Below are 19,918 nucleotides of genomic sequence, written 5' to 3'. Positions count from 1 at the left end.
CTACGTTGTGTACATATATATATATATACGACGCCATTGTTTCTCTAATATTTCATTAACTCCACAAAACCTCTGGTGAGATGGCGGTAAATCTGCAGAATTACAACGCTAAAATTTGGAGTTCGATTCCCCACGGTGGACACAACAGATAGTCCAATGTGGCTTCGCTCTAAAGATAAACAAACAAACATTGACTGCACCAAGCGACAATGTGATTAATACAGGGAATGAGTGGTTAACCAGATCATATAGAGGGTGTAAGTAAAGGATCAGATCAAGATTTGACGAATATAATTTAAAACCTATTAATATTAACGTTCATTCAGAGAAAACTATCTACTTAAACCAATATTCAAAATTCAGCATATAACCTAACTTTTCCTGCATTCTTATTCATAAAATCAGCCCCCCGTGGCACAACGGTATGTCTGCGGACTTATATTGCTAGAATCCAAGTTTCGATACCCGTGGAGGGCAGAGCACAGATAGCCCATTGTGTAGCTTTGTGCTTAATTACAAACAAACATAAATATTAAAATGAATTGTTTAATAAATTAGGTACTCTCGCTGTTAACTATATTCTATGTTATTATGCTTCTGAACTTAATGGTGGGTGGTGGCCTTTCCCCTAATCTATCCCTTCAAAAATTCAACAAACAACCCAAACTTCATTTTCAATTCTTTATTTTCCTATTTATGTCAGTGCTCACGTCGCAACTTATAGATAAAATAATTGTACTTACATATATTTATATTTAGCTATATCTGCTCACTTAACTTATAGTTGTGATCTTGATAACTTGAAACAAGTTGACACGTCCTTACTCGGTATGTATTATGCTGCTTTTGTATTAAGTTAAAATTTTTCACATCTTAGAAAATTCTACTACAAATTGAAAAATAGCAGCAACTTTTTTGTTTTAACTTTGGCTGTATTTTGTTGTTAACATTCTGATTTCATACCTTCAAAGATGATTTCTACAACAAAACTTGCTGCTTGTTTCGGACTCTGGTTCATCTGCTGCTACAGTGTTCATTGTTCCCCTTACGGAGGCCGTAACCTGAACGACTTTTCCTCCGATATGTCATCTTTTGACGATGAGTTCCGACCAATTCCGGACACACCCGATTTTTATCAGATCCGTAGAAGAATGAAACAAGAGACCAAACGAACAGGTAATTTCCGTCAACTCCTTTGATAAAGGTAAACGAAAACATTGTTTTTCGTAAAATATAAACGAAAAAATATCAAAATACTGGTAATTATTATAAGATGATAATGTAAAACGAATTTGTTTGCAGGCCGATTACGATTTTGATTCTTTGGTTTGTATAGGATCAGAATAGGTAATAACTCTTCAAAATATCTCAACTACAACTACTGTATATGAACTCAGCTGCCAAGAGCGTTGTTTGTGTCTTTCAAATGTTCCTGGAAGAAGTATCGAGACTATTTACCAACTGCAGTTTTTGAGATTAGTGAGAAAAAAGAACAACAATAAAACACAATATTCACAAGAAGAGGAATGTAGAAGAAATATATATTCACATTTCTAAGTCCAAATTGGAAAGCTAGTTTAATAATTGACGGAAGAATGACAAATACGTATAGATATAATACGTAACTAAACTACTGACTGAGTTGAATGTTATGATTGTTAGAACTGAACAGAAAAAACTAACACACACATAATTGTCTAAGAATTCTAACAGAAGAGTAAGAAATACTGTTACTTTCAAAAAAAGTTCGTTTGGACTTTTTTTATCTCCCAGGGACAAGTCATGAATTACATAATTAACCAAAAATCAGATATGCATAAACAAATAAAAATATAGTGAATTTTCATATACAAATATTTAGTAATAATTTGTCTTTTCGACTAGAAGTTGTGAACGTTAAGGATAAAGAAAGCTCTATCTGAAATGGTTCTGATTTGAGTAGAATAAATTAACAAAAAAAATAATTTTGTTTTGAGGCTGAAATGAAGTAATTCAAAGTTGATTAAAGAGAAAATAAGAACGATGTCAGCCAGGAGGGAAATAAATCATCTCAAGGGCAAAAGCAGTTAGTTGCATGTTTTCTTTCCGCTTCCCACAATTATTGCTAATATAAGGGACACCAACCCTGGCTGTTAGTGTACTCCTGGAGTCTTCTGTTTGAATTAATTATCTCATGTTATGATATATCACCTTCAAGCTTTAGTCAAATAACGGATGAAATATGAACTAAAAAAATTATTACAAAAACCTAACATAATACTCAGAGTATCTTCTGACACAAACATGTATCGATTTCTTATTTTTCTTTCTGGAATACTTTTCAGCTGAGCTTAATAAATTTAATCATTTAGAATTTTTCTTAGAATTTTTTTTTCTCCTATCAAACTTTGTTTTAACGAAACTAATTCTAATAAATTCTGTTTACATAAAATGTACGTCAAACACTTTTCTTTCTTCTTTTTTCGCAGTTTGTAACCATGTTGCTCCATAAGCAGCTACATATAACTTTAAGTTAGTCCTAATTGCTACTGTTGTTTGAAATCATTTTATCATAAAAGCGATATTCTTTCAAGAACATGTCATTTCGAGAGCAAAACAAATAAAATTTGTTACCGAATAAAGTTTTCCAAATAACAAATATTCGTGTACACAAAGAAGTGTTAGGAGCAAAAATAACCACTTTTTTCTATTCACCTAAGCCTTGTACGCTGCTAACTGCTCTTATCCTAGCTAAGATTAACTTTTTTAAAACTTTATATGCTCAATTAAACAATTTTCTCACAGATTTCCTTCAAGATGCCGAAGTGTTTTATTATTATTAATTTAACATTTGGACAACAACAAAACTATTATTGACTACGATAGTCATCAACTAAAGTATTGTAGCTTTCTCTTTTTCTCCCATTTTTCTAGTACTTTTTTTTGTCGATAATTGTCCAAGAAAAATCGTGTTATTACATATACTTTCAGGACGCATGATCGTGTTAAAACTATTTAGATCGCACTGTAAAAAGATGAAGCAGTTGTTTGTAATAACTCTTAAAACACTGGCGAATAGATGAGGAACGTTAGAGATCGTAAATTATAGAGTATCTTTAACAAACTTCAGGTTGCAATAAGCAAGTCATGCCAGAAAACTAAAAACGAAATACTCGTAACGAAAGAACGTGCATCTTTAAACACTCGGTTGACTGATATATTGTGTGCAGTAAACGTTAACAGAACTTTCTTAGAGCTGTTTGTTGATGTGCATTGACAAAGCGTTGTAAAATATGAACTAATATATAATATTTCGTCATTTGTAAGGCTCGCTGTCATATTGTTTTGTTCCATATGTCCTCGTTGTCATGTTGTTTTGCTCTATATGTCCTCACTGTCATATTGTTATGTTCTATATGTCCTCGCTGTCACATTGTTATGTTCTATATATCCTCGCTATCATATTGTTATGTTCTATATGTCCTCGTTGTCATGTTGCTTTGCTCTATATGTCCTCGCTGTCATATTGTTATGTTCTATATGTCCTCGCTATCATATTGTTTTGTTCTATATGTCCTCGCTGTCATATTGTTTTGTTCTATATGTCCTTGCTGTCATATTGGGTTTAGAGTACCTGCAGATAACCATTGTGTAACTTTGAGCTTGAACAAACGAAATATAACAAATATATTTCTGCAAATTTCAAAATAATAATTATTTTCTAGAACGCGAAGTGTTGACACTTTAACTTATTTAATTGATTCATCAAAAGAACAACAACAAAAGGAACAATAACAGAAACAGACCTGGTGTTAAACTCTTTCATTGTATACAAACAGCTGCAATGGGTGTTGATCTGCCCGACTACATCCTCCACTTCAAAGGGAACTGGCCAGACTTGACTTCTTTCCGTGACCGGATGCAGAAAAGTGGAAAAAGGTAAATAGTTATATGCATATTTGTGAGAGAAATTTAAAAATTAAATAAATTTTGAAGGTTATAAAGACACTTTTTAAAATAATATAGTACAACAATATCTACAAATTGACAGAAGTGGGTTAGAGTTAAAAGTAAAAGTTTCGAATTGTGCATTCAAGTGGAAAATAACTGTATAAGGGAATAAAGACAGGGGTGAGTTGCCATATATCAAAGATCTGTCTATTTCATAGCATGAGGTAACAAAAAAATGCCATATTGACAGTTACTGTGTCTTTATTCGTAAGATCTATGTGTAGATCGAGTAAATTCAGACAACCTTTTACACAAAATGTCACCTTCTCTAATACGATGTCATTACTGCTTTAAGCAAACATAGGCCATGATTTCGAACAAAGTAGCATATTTTCACATAACACGTGGTTATGTTCTACTAAACTGATGCTTTTTTAAAAAATACGTGGTGATTTTCTTTCCTCTTTCATCAGTAACAGTTTGTCACGTAGTTCGAGATACCAATGCAAGGTAAACTTTATTATTTGTACTCATGTTGAATAGCTCTAGTTGTTATATAGGAAGGTAGTTTTTGTTTTACTTTGAAATGACATCTCATGTCTGCTGAACATTTATATATATATATATTTCCTGAGATTATTTCGATTTAAAGGAATCTGGTTACGCATCAGTAAACTATATATTATGAATAACTATTTTCCAGTTTTATTTAGAAAGAATCAAACTCGAGTGTTATCTGCGCCAGCGGTCCTTAATTCTAAACTGATATTTTGGTTTATTTTGAATTTCGCGCAAAGCTACACGAGGGCTACCTGCAATAGCCGTCCCGAAATTAGCAGTGCAAGACTAGAGGGAAGAGGACAGATAGTCATCACCAACCATCGCCAATTCTTGGGCTACTCTTTTACCAACGAATAATAGAATTGACCGTCACATTATAACGCCCCCACGGCTGAAAGGACGAGCATGTTTGGTGAGACGGGAATTCGAACCCGCGACCGACAGATTGCGAGTTGAGCGTCCTAGAAACTTGGCCATACGAGGCCCCCCTTTAAGTAACTTGCTCAAAATCTAATTCAGAGGTGTAGGAGATAAATTAAAAATAGAGGGCCCAAGGTTTATTTGACCGAGCGAAGCGATGAAATGTGTGCTATAGAAGCACCTATTACGGCTAAGGTCCTGGGCTCACCTTAGGGCTCTGGAAGTTCTCGGGTTCTGGATTAAATTTTATGCATTCTCCTGCTTTTCCTGAGTTAGTTGAAGTTCTGGCAATATCAGAGGTTTTAAGGTGTGAATAATACAGAATATGTATAGATATTATTTCTAACATAGATAGATAATGTCGTACTTTTTTAATAAAACAAGTTTCTTTAGCCAAAGTTGTACAAGCGAAGAAAATGACGTCAATTTATAATCGAATTTATTTGTTTTATTTTGATTACAATAGTATGATTAACTTTATATCACTTGGGTAAAGTATTTTATTCGATATATAACTAAACTCATTGACTTTTAATTCTGACTGTAAACGAAGAGGGTTAGTACTACATAAGAACTTTCTGTTTAAAGATTTGGTTTGTTTTGAATTTTCCCGTTCCTAATTTAACAGTAATAGACTAGATGGAAGACAGCTAGTCAACATTACCCACCGTCAACGAATATTGGACCTAACCGTCACATTATAACACCCCCACAGCTGAAACGGCGACGGGGATTCGAACCCGCGACCCTCAGATTGCGACACAAGCGCTCTAGCCACCAGGTGGTGCCAGGCTCTATTTAATGAAGTGTCTTAGTCACAAAGGAAATAAAAAACAACTACTGTTTTGTGTTATTCCTAAACAACCAAGAAATAGCAATCTGATGATTTGTTTAGATAGTAATCAATATTTGAATTTCACTAAGAACATTTCTTGTTTATTTAAAATAAAATGCTACCGTATATTTTCTAATACATGATATTGTTTATACCTAGTTTATGCTTTAAGGCAGAAAATCAATTACTGAAATTTTAAGGCTTCCTGAGGCACCTTTAAACATTATATTCTGATAACTTTTATTTAATATTTTTAGTTTAAGATGACGGCCATTTTTAGCATGATTGATCCTGGTAAAAAAGAACCTAGAGAGTGGGAATTTTCTTTAATTATTCTAATCTCTTACTGCCCTGAAGTTCAAAAAACTAATAATAAAGCGAATTGTGAATCTTTGAGGTGCTAAATATTATGTCAGAAAAATACATTTTCCAACCTTTCGGGTTGGAATTATTTTTATCTAACAGAATTTTTCCTTTTCATATTACTAAACTTATAAGATAAACCATAACTTAACATTTAATTCGTTTGCTTCTTGCTAAGCGTAAAGCCACACAATGGGATAGTTGTGTTGTGCTCACTACAGGTATCGAAACCCGGTCTTTAAGCGTTATAAGCCTTCAGACTTACAGCTGATCCATTTTGGGGAAAATTAAATTAAAATGTCACGATACTTCTGGATTAACTTTTATGCATTTTTTCTGCTTTTTCTGATGGCAATTTTCCTAATTTTGATGCCTTTTTTACTGGGACAGGTTAAAAAGTGGGGAAGGACTAGACATTCTTTCCCCCTCTCCCTTCAGCTTCCTACGTCACTATAATTGCGTTATCGCTTACAATGCGGACTATCGGGGTTTTATACTTGAATACAAAAATACGTGTAGTTCTACTGACTTTTATGTCACATTTCTCTCCATCAGAAGTTACATCAGAATGAACTATTTGATAGTTTTTGGATCAACGTGAGACCAAGACGACATCTACACGAGAGAGAGGTATTATAGGAAATGAGAAGCTAACTAAATGTGGTTTCTTTATTGAAACCTTGGAAATGCAGAGAGAGCCACTTAAGAACCAATAATGCTCCAGAGTTGGCGTGCGACGATCCTTTTGAATCAAGTCGTAAATAATTATTTGATATAGAATGACAGTAAGACGTCTGATTCCTCGAGTAAATAAATGATTATTACTTGCTTCTCAAGAGCAAAATGCCTTTTATTGTTCAATCTACATCTTTTAAGTACTATAAAGGAAGAAAGTCGAACTTTTCTTCGATGTTTGAAAGGTCTGATTCAAATATTATCTTCTTGTAAATGTTTAGTTTAACCTAAATAATTAGACGTGATTAAAACAGGATATTTTATTAAATCTGTCAGTCGCTTTATTAATCGAGTGTGAGCACTATTGGATCGATAAATAATCTCATCAAAGTGGTGAAATCAAGAAATACATGCGTCTTAGAAGACGCGATTATACAATTATACAAATTTAATATCATCATCTCTAGAAAGCAATTAAATGTTGTAGATACTACCTTGGCATTTTTATATATTGAGAAGAATGTGGTGCTTTAAACATTAGCAGTTGCATAAGCTGAGATAAATACACAAGAAACAAGAAATACTTAAAATATATCATTATTTCCAATATTCCTACACACATTAAAAGTATGGTCAGCTTCAAAAGCTTACAACACACTATAATTCTAGGTTCTGTCTCCACGGTGGCGCAGCATGGCCAAGTGGTTAGGGGGCTGGACGCAACACACAAAACATGCTCACCCTTTCAGCCGTGGGGGCGTTATAATGTGACGGTCAATTACATTATTCATTGGTAAAAGAATAGCCCAAGAGTGGTGATGACTAGCTGCCTTCCCTCTAGTCTTACACTGCTAAATTAAGGATGGCTAGCGCAGATAGCCCTCGTGTAGCTTTGCACGAAATTCAAAAACAAACAAATAAACTGTCTCCACGATGAGCACAACACAGATAAAAAATTGTACAGCTTTGTGTTTAATAACAAACAAGCAAATATGCAAGCATTAAAATTGATGAGGAAAAATACAGAAATTCACTTGTTCAGCTCCTATATCCACACAAATGTCATGACAGTGTAATAAAATATTGGTCCACAGTGGCTCAGCTGCAAGTCTGAAGGCATATAACGATAAATACTGGGTTTCGATGCCCATGGTGAACACAGCACAAATAGCCAATTTTGTCGCTTTGTGCTTAACAACAAACAAACAAATTGAGTTATGATTTATCTTATTAGCTTAGTAATATGAAAAGGTAACATTTTGATAAATCCAGATCGAAAGTTTGGAAAATGAGTTTTTCTGACATAATATTCATCGTTTTATTATTAGTTTCTCTGATCTTCAGGTCAGTAAAAGATTAGAATAGTTAAAGAAAATTCCCCAGTCTCTAGGTCGTTTTTTTATCAAAATTGATAATGCTAAAAGAGGCCGTCATCTTAAAGTAAAAATAATAAAAAAAGTTATCAGAATAAAATGTTGAAACGTGTCTCAGGAAGTTTTAAAAATTCAGTAATTGCTTTTTGAACTTAAAGCCTAAACTAGGTATAAAAAATAGTATGTATTAGAAAGTATATGAAAACATTTCATTTTGTAAATATTAAAATTTTTCTAGCTAAATGGTTAAAAACATCATATGAGGATTGCTATTTCTTGATTGTTTAGGAATAACGCGAAAGATTAGTTGTTTTCTACTTCATGGCCTGATGGTTGGAGCATTTGACTCGCAATCTGACGGTAGTGGGTTCGATTCCCGTCGCACCGAACATCCTCGCCGTGGAAGTGTTATAATATGATAGTCAATCCCACTATTCATTGGTAAAAGAGTAATCCAAGAGCTGATGGTGGGGGGTGTTGACTAGCTGCCTTTCCTCAAGTCTATAGCCCTCTAGTAACTTTACGCGAAATTCCACTCAAATCTTTAAATAGAAAGTTTTATGTAGTTTGTGAATGTCAATGTTGGATGTCAATGAGTTTAGTTATATCTCGAATAAAATACTTAACCCAAATGATATAAACTTAAACATACAATTTTAATCAACAGAAAACAAATATATTGGATTATAAATTGACGACATTTTTTCTATGCTTGTGTAATTGTAGCTAAATACACATATTTTACTAAATACAAGTACGGCATTATTTATGTTGAATACAATATATTTACTTATTCTGTATTATTCATACCTTAGAACGTTTGATATTATTAGAACTTCAACTTTACCAAAGTAACTACCTTCTTAAAAAGCGTCAACGAAAGAACGTTACTAGTTACTATGTTTCTTGTCCCCCGATGAGACAGCAGTACATTTACGGACTCACAACGCTAAAATTCGGGGTTCGATTACCCGTGTTGGATACAGTAGATAGCTCAATATGGCTTTGCTCTAAAACAAACAAACCTGAGTTTCCCTGTATTAATTGTTAAAAGATTGTTTTTCGTGTTTTAAAAATTATTTTTCAAGCAGTTCTTCAAATACAATGAGAGGATACATCGATACAAAAAGGGGGCTCTAAAGACAGCCTGGCGGGAACACCTGTTTTAACTAGTTTAACCACTTTACAGTAGTGTGTTGTCTGTCTGTCATTCAGTCAGTTGACACTAAAATATCGTCACATAACGTTGCAATTTGTACTGTCGTGGCGTCAGTAGAACGTACGTATGCCACGAATCACGAGAAGAATTATGCACTCTGTAGCTACAATACAGCATGACATATGAACTTAAAAACCAGGAAATAGAAATATTTGTTACTCTTTATTTTGGTTTTATTTACTCTTGAAACATAACACTTTTGGGAGCCCTTCGGAAGTACATCTAATATAATGCTTTATCTTTGCTTAATATTTGATATTTTTTCAACTAAACTTAGTAAAAACCATTGTACGCACGGAAAGTTCTTGTAATTTCTAATCGAGAAGAAATCGAACTGAACCTTTAAGTAGCGAAGATAATACGCAGTACGGTCTTCAAATGGTGTTATCAGGGCAGCGAAGTGTTCATAAAAGGAGATACATACAGCATTGGTTTAATTTTTTCTTGTTTCCTATGTTTAAAGCGCCTCGGGCAAATTCAAGCGAAAACTTTTGAAGATGTTGTATCGGAATTTTAGCGAAAGTTCTGTACCGAAGTAATTGATTTCAGTATTCGTGTTATTTTTGTTCTGTTATAGAAAAAATATAGTATAGCTATTACTAAATGCCATTACAATGAAACCTAAGAAGACTAGGGTAACCATGAAAACATCTATTGCTGATTAAATGTTAACACCGTCTGTGTTTTAAGGGTTTTTTTCCTCACATCATTATGTGATGCAAACTGGAAATTTAAAAAAATCGTTATTTTTTGCCGTTCTTTTAGTAATTATTTCATTATTCTTATATTGACCACGGTTGTTCTTATCATCATCCATCTTTGTTCCTATCGTCAACCATCTTATATTTTTTTTTCCTCTTAGATAATTCTGTCAGCAGGAAACTCGTCGTGACGTTAGAGCTGACAAAAAAGAAATTTCGAGTAAAATCTGCGTTGCTTCTTCCTTTGTTAACACTGAATGTTTCCAGCCGAAATGTCTGCATTCCTGTTTGACTTATATATATTTATTACAAGTTGTTATGCCTACTTTGTTTTGAATATGTACTTTTTTCTGGTTAGTAAATTACTCTGTAGCTTAAAATAAGATGCAAAACGGTTCTCATATATTTTCATTTACGTAAATATTTATATTTGTTTGTAAGAATGAAAATATTATTTACAGCTTACTACAGCCCAATATTAAGCTTCTTTATCTTCATGTTTTAGCACAATATGGAGAAAGCTAATGTGTCGCGCTCTATTCTTGTTTTGGTTGCAGTGTGTGTTTCTTTTGTTGTTGTTGTTGTTTTAACCATCAGAAAAATGCTTACATAGGTATAACCCAAATGAGATTATGTACTTTGTAACATTGAATAGAGATGAAATATGTAGAATACTTAAATTTGAATAAACGTATCTTTATCTTGAATATAGTTTTGAGAACCAATATACAACTAAAACAAAGTATTACACTTAACAACCATACATAGTATTTAATTATTGTTTTCGAAACGTATCTTTATCTTGAATATAGTTTTGAGAACCAATATACAACTAAAACAAAGTATTACACTTAACAACCATACATAGTATTTAATTATTGTTTTCGAAACGTATCTGATAGAAAAAACTGAAAATGGTATTTTTGTTCTGTTCTTTTACCATTAACTTTTAATATTTCTTTAAACTGAAAAGAACGAACTGGGAAAAATTCAACAAATATAAAGTACGCTGGTTGAATCTCGAATGCTAAGCCATATTAAAGAACATACGTTGCTAACCAGGGATTAGTAAAATCTCACTGAACTTGTATACGATAAGTTAATAATGCTTATGTTGTTCCATATTGAGGTAAAGTCATGATTACATTATTTTGGAAACCGTTCTTCTATGCAGCAATAATAACTTTTATATTAAAAAAAGGAATAAATTATTTTACGTTGTTCACTTCGACAAGCAGTAAAAGTTATACATTAATCTCTTCGTTATTTGTCAGGAACATTTAGAAGAGTTACCTTACATTTTCTACGCAATAATCAAAACCTATCTAAAGGTATAATATTTTCATACCTGTAAGATATATTAAATATATTGCATTTTAGATAACTTTTACTAACTTATAAAAGTAAACTTCTTAATCTATGTGTCATTGTTTTGTTTTATAATGATGTTCTTGTCAGAACAACACTGATAAAACTTCTTGAATGTCTTCAAGTATATCATCAGATCCAAAACAATCACTACACTGATAGAAACTTACTGAATGTCTTCAACTATATTACCAGATCCAAAACTATCACTGCACTGATAGAAACTTACTGAATGTCTTCAACTATATTACCAGATCCAAATCAATCACTACTCTGATAGAAACTTACTGAATGTCTTCAACTATATTACCAGATCCAAATCAATCACTACACTGATAGAAACTTACTGAATGTCTTCAACTATATTACCAGATCCAAATCAATCACTACACTGATAGAAACTTACTGAATGTCTTCAACTATATCACCAGATCCAAAATAATCACTGCACTGATAGAAACTTACTGAATGTCTTCAAGTATATCATCAGATCCATTATCAATAGACAGTGTTCTTTTGCACTGAAGCCATTGATATCCTATGTGGCTATAAAAGCGATAAATTGTTAGTTTTATTGTTGAACGTTTCAATTATCCGGATAACCTTATCCAGGGTGATTAGAGCGCCATCTTGTTTATTGCTGAAAAGTAAAAAGGGAAAAAAATCACATATTTTGGTAGTGTGTGTGTGTGTGTGTGTTTGTTTGAGAGCAAAGCCACAGTGGGCCATCTGCTGTGTCCCCCGCGGAAAATCGAAACCCGGAATTTAGCATTGTAAATCCATAGACTTTCCGCTGTCACACAGGAGGACATTTGTGGTAAATAATACCTTTATTTCTCAATAATAATAAAAAATAAAATTAATTTGGTTTTGTATCTGATTCTTAAATACTTATCTATGTTGTACTCGACACTTTGACGGAAGTATAATCCAAAGCTGTGCTTTAACACATTAGGTATGCGAAAAACAGTATGACCTGATTTCGAATGATCTTCTACAGAGTATAGAATTCATAATTACCCCATCTACAACCATATGAGCTACTATGTTTTATGGGACTTCTTAATAATTATATAACGTCTTTACTTAAATATATCAGAATTAATTAGCACAGAAAATATACGTCTCCCGGTAGGTCAGTTGTAAGTTTATGGATCTATAACGCTAAAATCTGGGGTTCGATTCTCGGTGGTGGCTAGAACACAGATAGCCTGTTGTATAGCTTTGTGGTGAAACAACAAAACATGGCAAATATACACTCTTTAAAATATAAATCTACACATGATAGTGGCCGCCATCTTAGGAATTATGAAATGGTAAGAAACATTGTAAGCATACTTTTACCCAAGATCATGTAAGCCTATTTAGGCCTTTATTAACACCAATCAATTCGCTTCGCGTAAGCTGAAGAATGCAAAATATTCTATAAAAGTACCAACGTTAGATGCTAGGAACGAATTTTGTATAAAGCAGATTTATTTTCACGAAAAGTAGATTTGCCTATTCTAGAAGGTTTGAAATCATAAAATCTCGATATATCATTTGAATATCAAATATATATATATATAACTAAAGCCACAAACCTTCATTTTGTAAGCTTTTAGTAAATTCATGAATAAAAACCAAAATTTATAAGCCTGGTATACAGTAAGAGAAAAATATTATTATTAGTTCAGTAAAAAATATTGTAAAACTTCTTAATCAAATCTAGCTAAGAAAATAATATTCATGTAGATAACAGAATGACCATAAAGTAAGTTAAGATCACCCTAAATGTTTCCCGGGTGAGCCGCCGGAAAGTGTATGGACTTAAAACGTTAAAATACAGGATTCGATTCCCTGCAGTGGACAAAGCAGAAGTAGTCGATTTTGTGGCTTTGCGCTAAACCAAGTAAACAATCTCACTATATCTGAGACACAATATTTAGCTTATTATGGTATAATCTTTCTGTTAATAGTTTGCTTAATATATCGAATGATAAGTCATACAAGCAAATTATATTAAAAGTGTTCATGAACATACATGAAATAAGTGCAAAAATACCTTTCCACCCTTAGGATGTGTTGGATCGTAAACAAAATAATTCATTGGCACAACATATCCTTTGTATTTGGAGTTCTCAGCCTTGAAATAATATCTCATCATAGTTAAGAGTTATAGTAAATGAATCACTTTATAACATACACAAGGATTTGGTGGATATTTTATATATTCATACGCCTTTACACTCTGACAGTAGTCCATCTTTACAGATAGATCTAGCTCTCGGGCTCTTTGCGTTATATGATAGGGTATTAGGTAACAAAACGTTTCGTTATGAAAGGATATAGGATAACAAAACGTTTAATTGAAATAAGATGTTAGATAAAATGTTTCGTTGTAATAGGGTGTTAGATAACTAAATGTTTCGTTGTGATAGGGTGTTAGATAACTAAATGTTTCGTTGTGATAGTGTTAGATAACTAAGTGTTTCGTTGTAATAGGGTGTTAGATAACTAAATGTTTCGTTGTGATAGGGTGTTATATAACTAAATGTTTCGTGATTAGCTAATATTTTGAGTTTCGAGTCATGATATCTTTGATATCTTAGCCAATTATTGATCTTTCAATGAAGTTTCATAAGGTTTGCTTAATGTTTTACTTATTTAACTCTTTCATGCCTGTGTTGTTATATATTTGTTTCTTTCATAATATATTTTTACAGTTTAGCTTCCTTGTCACCAGGTTTTTTTTACAGCTACGCATGAGATATTAGTCTTTTCATTGGTTGTTTTTGTTAGCATGCAAACTATACCAGTGGTTTTCGTTTTCTAGTTTATATGACGGTTGACATTTATTAGTTTATCAGGTTGTTACAGTTCGCTTAAATGGAAAAGATACAAATGTCCAAATCATATCTAAAAGCAGAACCTTTGGTAAAACCTTCTGGACACCTTTCTACAACTTTTTGTTAAGGTAAAACATACAGTTTTTAAAAATGTTATTGGAAGAAATCTTACGAAAATTGTTTTCCTATCACTGTAACAATGATGATGTGTTACCACAGGTAGATCAATAGAAAAAGATTTGGTCGCCCTTAAGGCATTGGACGTAGTCTACACTGAGATTGATTTACTTTTACTGTGTAGAGTTCGCTATGTCATCTCCATCATAATGGGTAGGAACTTTCTGTAACTCAATGTTGATTGTTTCAGTTGAAAACTTAGAGAAAGTTGGGTCGATTGCCGCTAGGGGTCATTAAGTGTTATTGTCTGTGTGGTGCGTGGATATGAAAAAAGCCTCAATAGGAATATCACGACCACCTCCTGTATAGTAACCCTGTAGGTGACACGACTGACACATATCCAGCATTAAAGTAAAGTTTATTATTCGGAAATTAGCAAAGACAGATTTTTCAAACTTAAAATAAAGTATGATTGTTTACGTAATTTTTATTTATGTAGGCAACACCTTTTGAACGACTGACTATCTTACACATTCTTTGTCAACGAATAGAGATAAGTTATTATGCGTACTTGCTACAAGGCAGCTTCAAGTATTGACTATTTCGTATAGGTCAACAAAATCAACATTAAAAACGTGTGACAGTTTTTATTTGAAAGTTGAATTGCTTTTTATGTTTTTAGAACTAAGTGTTTTTGTCTTTTAGAACTGAAGTATATGTAGCAATTTTATCTAAAACAAAAAACTGTTCATTAAAACTTTAGGATAATACAGAAGCTTATTATCATTACTAATATTATAAAAAACATGAAATACATGCTACTAAACAAAAAATAATAATATTTTCTTTACATCTGCATTATATAAACTGTTTCTAGTAATTATGTAACAGTGTACTTTAATGCACTGACAAATGTAAACGAAAGTAGTTATCAGGACTGTTCAGACACAGGCATTTATTGGCTGCCTCAGAGGAAGGGGTACAGATAATGACGTCATAGTTTCGCGAGTGGAAACAGAGGAACCGTTTCTAGGCCACCATTACACTTGACGATGAAAGTTGTCTGTTGCCAGAGAATACATTGGTAGAAGATGTCACATGACATCATAGTTCGAGCGCTACTCAACATAGAGCACTCAGATAAAGCACGATCAAACCACCAGAAAGTGATGTAGATAAACAGGTCTTAACATGTTATCAACGTTTATACTTGATTATATGTAAAACTATTATTTGTATCTATATTGAAAGGACGGATTTGTTCTAAAAACATCTACAAATATCAAGCAGTAATTCAACACACAATCTTACTGTTTGACTAGTTTGCCTTTATGGATTAAATATATTTTTATGCTGTTCCTCTACCTATATAACTATGATTTTTACTATGTATAATAATAAATGAGTTATTAACAAAATATTTCATTTTAAACATGTTGAACTTACGTTATAGTTTTCATAGTAAAATATAGTTTTACTTATGTTTTACAAAGGCTGACAGTTTTTCTATGGACAGATGGTGTTATCATTACAAGGTCTTACTAAGATTCTACAGGTAGACAGTGTTACTATGCTTCCATAGGACTGCATACAGATTTCAACACATTTCAAAAATGTTTATAGTTTTCATTTATATATTTAACTGTATTACATGTATATCATAAAGGTGGGTAGTGTTACTGAGGCTCTATAGATAGTACAATAGGTTGATGAGCTCGTTGTGAGGTGTCTCACCATGTGATTACATCAACAGCATTGTAGCCTACATTTATAAAAGTTAACAGTAAAGGAGGTCTCGACAAAGTATTTCATTTCACACATGTTGACAGTTACTTTATAGTTTTCTTACATATTACATATGTTTTACAACGGCCAATAGTGTTTCTATGGGCAGACTATATTTTATCACAAGGTCTTGCTAAGGATAGGGTTTTATTTTATGCGTATGTTGCAATAAGGGCAGTATTTGTATAATTCCATACGATTTTAACACACCTGCTGTTTCGCTTTTACAAATAAAACCATTGTTTCAGTGAGCCAATTATTATAATGCTGTTACACATGTCAGTTTTTATCACGTATATTATTCATTTTTGAACGAGGTAAATATTATAGCCAATAATTTACTTTACATACTTTTACAACTATTGTCCTGAAATAACCTATATTCAGCTTTATAAGGCCATCTGTTCTGCTAAAATTTAAAGGATGTACGTAAATATTTATGTTTAACTACTACTATTCTTACCTTTCTCTAGATATTTTCACTAATCTTTGTCCAAAACTTGGTTCTTGCTGACTGGAAATTATGCATATAAGCTCGGTAAGTAATATTCTTACCATTTCGGAAAACAAAACGTGTACTACAGATAGATCAACCTTTCAACCTATTTTAATGACACATTTCAGCTGATGGCAAGTTGAGAAAACTAGCTGGAACCCTTGTGCAAAACCAAGTGATGTATTCGCTGAAGGCTAAAACAAGAAATGATTTTGTTTCTACAAAACTAACATACAAATCAGAAATTCTATTTCGCATCTTTCAAAACTTCACTTTATGTACACTATAACATTTAACATTATTAGTTCACCAAAGTATAAAATACATTTTTCTCAAGTGAACCTAGTTTACAACTTAAAAGAGAGTTGACATGATCTCAAAAGGACCTTTAATTATTAAACAACTGATTAATTTTTAAGTTTTATAAATCCAACTTTTTTCTATTTATCATTACAACAGCTATGTAAAATCACAGACTTGACATGCATACTGAAACATTTATTAACAAAACTTCAAGATAACTACCATACTATGAGCATCTTAGTTTATAAAATAATGTTTCTGCATTGTGCCCATATTATAATTTCAGGTGTAGAATTATGTGAAAACAAACTAGTAATTTTTCGCGAGACATCACACTAAAGAGATGTCACTAAATAAGCAAATGAATTGTAGGATTCAATGCAAACTAAACATGTAAGATTTCAGTTTGTAGGCTCAGAAAAACTAGTTTAGCGATTATTTCAAAACAAATGTTTTTTGTATATAGATTTTGAAACATTGTTTCGCTAACGTAAGTAACATAGCAGACTTAACAAACATACTGAAACATTTATTAACAAAACTTCAAGATACACTAATACACTATTTACATAAACATCTTAGTTTATAAAACATTTGGTTAGCTTACATACAACTCTTGTACATTTTGTCCATATTAGTATTTGCTCATTTCAGTTCATTGTGTAAATTTTTAATATAGTTTATAATCGAAAACGTTAGTGTACAATTTTTGTATTTTGTTGGGTTCGTCATACTTTACAACAACAGTATCTTATACTCACTACTCAATAAGATTAAACTGTGTTCGGCATACAACAATCAGTAAACAATTCAGACACAGTGAATCAGAAAATATAACTTATACTCAAATTACATTAATAATTTACTAGCAATTTAATTCTACTCTGTTCAGACTAAAGATAAATTCCAGTTGATTACATGTCTAGCCTAGTATGTTTGAACAACTAATACAAGTCTCCATTTATTCTTCTTATATAAAACTTCAAGACATACTAATATACTATGTTCAAGAACATCTTAGTTTATAAAATACTGACCTACAGCCCAATGTAACAATACCTGTGGTATATGCATGTTTTAGCATATAGATATTAGATAAATAGAATAAACCACCTTAAATAAACATAAGGGACATTTTCAAAGTGGTTCAAGCTAATATGCTGAAAGTTTCTTTATTTTAGAAACTCTACAGAATTTAACACGCACTTTAATTCCATAACTACACTGACTGTTCCCCGTCGTGCTAAACATCTGACCTACATCTTCCCAATACTCCTTCCCTATAACATAAAACTGACATGTTTCACCATATCCTAATATGATATCATCAATATGTGTAAGTAACATTACATGCTTGTCAAGTATCGCACATACTTCAACATATATTAACAAATCTTCAATTTAGAAAAAGACGATGGTATCTAGGCTTTATCACAAATAATGTGCACACATTCTACTTTTGAAGCTTTTAAGATCAAAACCTCTAAAAGTTCTTGACAAAATATTTTTATTTTGTTGCTTTTTTGTGATAAAAGATATGGCTTACAAGAAAAGGCAATTCTTTCACATTTTATAAATACATCATGTTTTCTGTTTATCATTACAGAATATACCTTACATTCAAAATAAGTTGTATGTCACTGAACGTAACAGTCAGTAAAAATCGAATTTATCTATTCTTCCACCTTACATAACGATAGAGAAAACTAAATGTAGATTATTGACATTCTCATATTTTGAGGGTAAATTAAAAAGTTACTACTTCCTGTTTTCGGTCTAGAACTCACATATTTGTAGTTCAAAACGACTATTGTTTACAGATATAACATTCCCAGATATGTACATTGTCTGTCTTCTTCAGAGTGAACTGTTTAGACATACAAAGAAATATCAGTGTTGTCCACTTTCCAAATTTGGTTGTGTTCTTCAAATTTATCCAAGAAGCAAATTCCACTGACAGCTCGATAAACTTTTGGAATTAGGAATAACACAAATTGAAACATGTATAAATTATAAGATACTGAACTGCCAAGATCAAATCAACTTTAATACAGATCTAATACATTTCAATTATTGTATAATTTGTGTATGCATTCTACTCAGTTAGACTCCTACTTATCTTCGTTCATGAGTCCTATGGTATTCAGTGACCTCAACTAGAGAATCAGTATGTTCTATTGGAATCAACCTGTTCTATTGTCATGCAATATTTGAACACAATGTACCAGTATATTTCGTCTGATATATAATAACGTGGAACATTGACTGTAACTGTAAAAATTAGAATATTATCACATAAATGTCTCGAATTTGTCGGAGAATGTGTTAAATAATGTGATGTTAGTCACTGTATCATTGGAATAATAAATACTGTAGTGATCGTTTCCAATATGGTGATATATTTATAATTTCTGTGATCTCACGACAAAGGGTATGATCTACAAGAAAATACTTCTCTTTCCTTTACATGAAATCATCTTATGAAGAGCATTTTTATAAAGTTATATATAAACCATGTCAAGCATTCACCAATGTGATTAGATTTCTCTCCAGAGACCATTGTTATAAGGCGCTCGAGTAATGAGTATTTTATTTTTTTGTTTTTGTCTTTTTTAATTTATGTGAACCTCAAGCTAGCAGAGACCCTTTGGCGAGAAAGGTGCTGCCCTCTGGAAGTTTATTATAATTACAGATGATATTACCTAACCGCAGATTGGGATTACTGGAAAGCGACCTGTTCTAGACATCAGATATGTTACTAAAACTAAATCCTTTCGAATGAGCTGCACAGAAGAGGGAATATGTTGCACACTGGGAATGTAAATTGACGTTTTGATAATTGTACAAATAAGTGTTATTTTTTGCAAAACCTTACACTCCCGAGGATGACGCAAGATATACGTCAAAACATGTAGAGTGTATGAGATTGTTTTCCAGTCATATC

General features: G+C 32.3%; 1 protein-coding gene across 2 annotated transcripts in view; it reads left to right on the top strand.

Moving 5' to 3' along the window:
- LOC111084896 overlaps positions 1 to 10,280 on the top strand; it is a 23,256-nt gene extending 12,976 nt beyond the window's left edge. For both annotated transcript variants that reach the window (XM_022381395.1, XM_022381394.1), the window contains 3 exons: positions 972 to 1,176; positions 3,819 to 3,918; positions 10,239 to 10,280. In XM_022381395.1, the coding sequence (XP_022237103.1) occupies positions 972 to 1,176; positions 3,819 to 3,918; positions 10,239 to 10,242 (309 nt within the window). In that variant the 3' untranslated portion in view covers positions 10,243 to 10,280. The remainder of the gene's footprint in view (positions 1 to 971; positions 1,177 to 3,818; positions 3,919 to 10,238) is intronic.
- Positions 10,281 to 19,918: the final 9,638 nt, after the last annotated feature.

This window comes from Limulus polyphemus, unplaced genomic scaffold (assembly GCF_000517525.1).
Source record: "Limulus polyphemus unplaced genomic scaffold, Limulus_polyphemus-2.1.2 Scaffold159, whole genome shotgun sequence".
Classification (NCBI taxonomy): Eukaryota; Metazoa; Arthropoda; class Merostomata; order Xiphosura; family Limulidae; genus Limulus; species Limulus polyphemus.
This window is presented reverse-complemented; position numbering and strand designations above follow the sequence as displayed.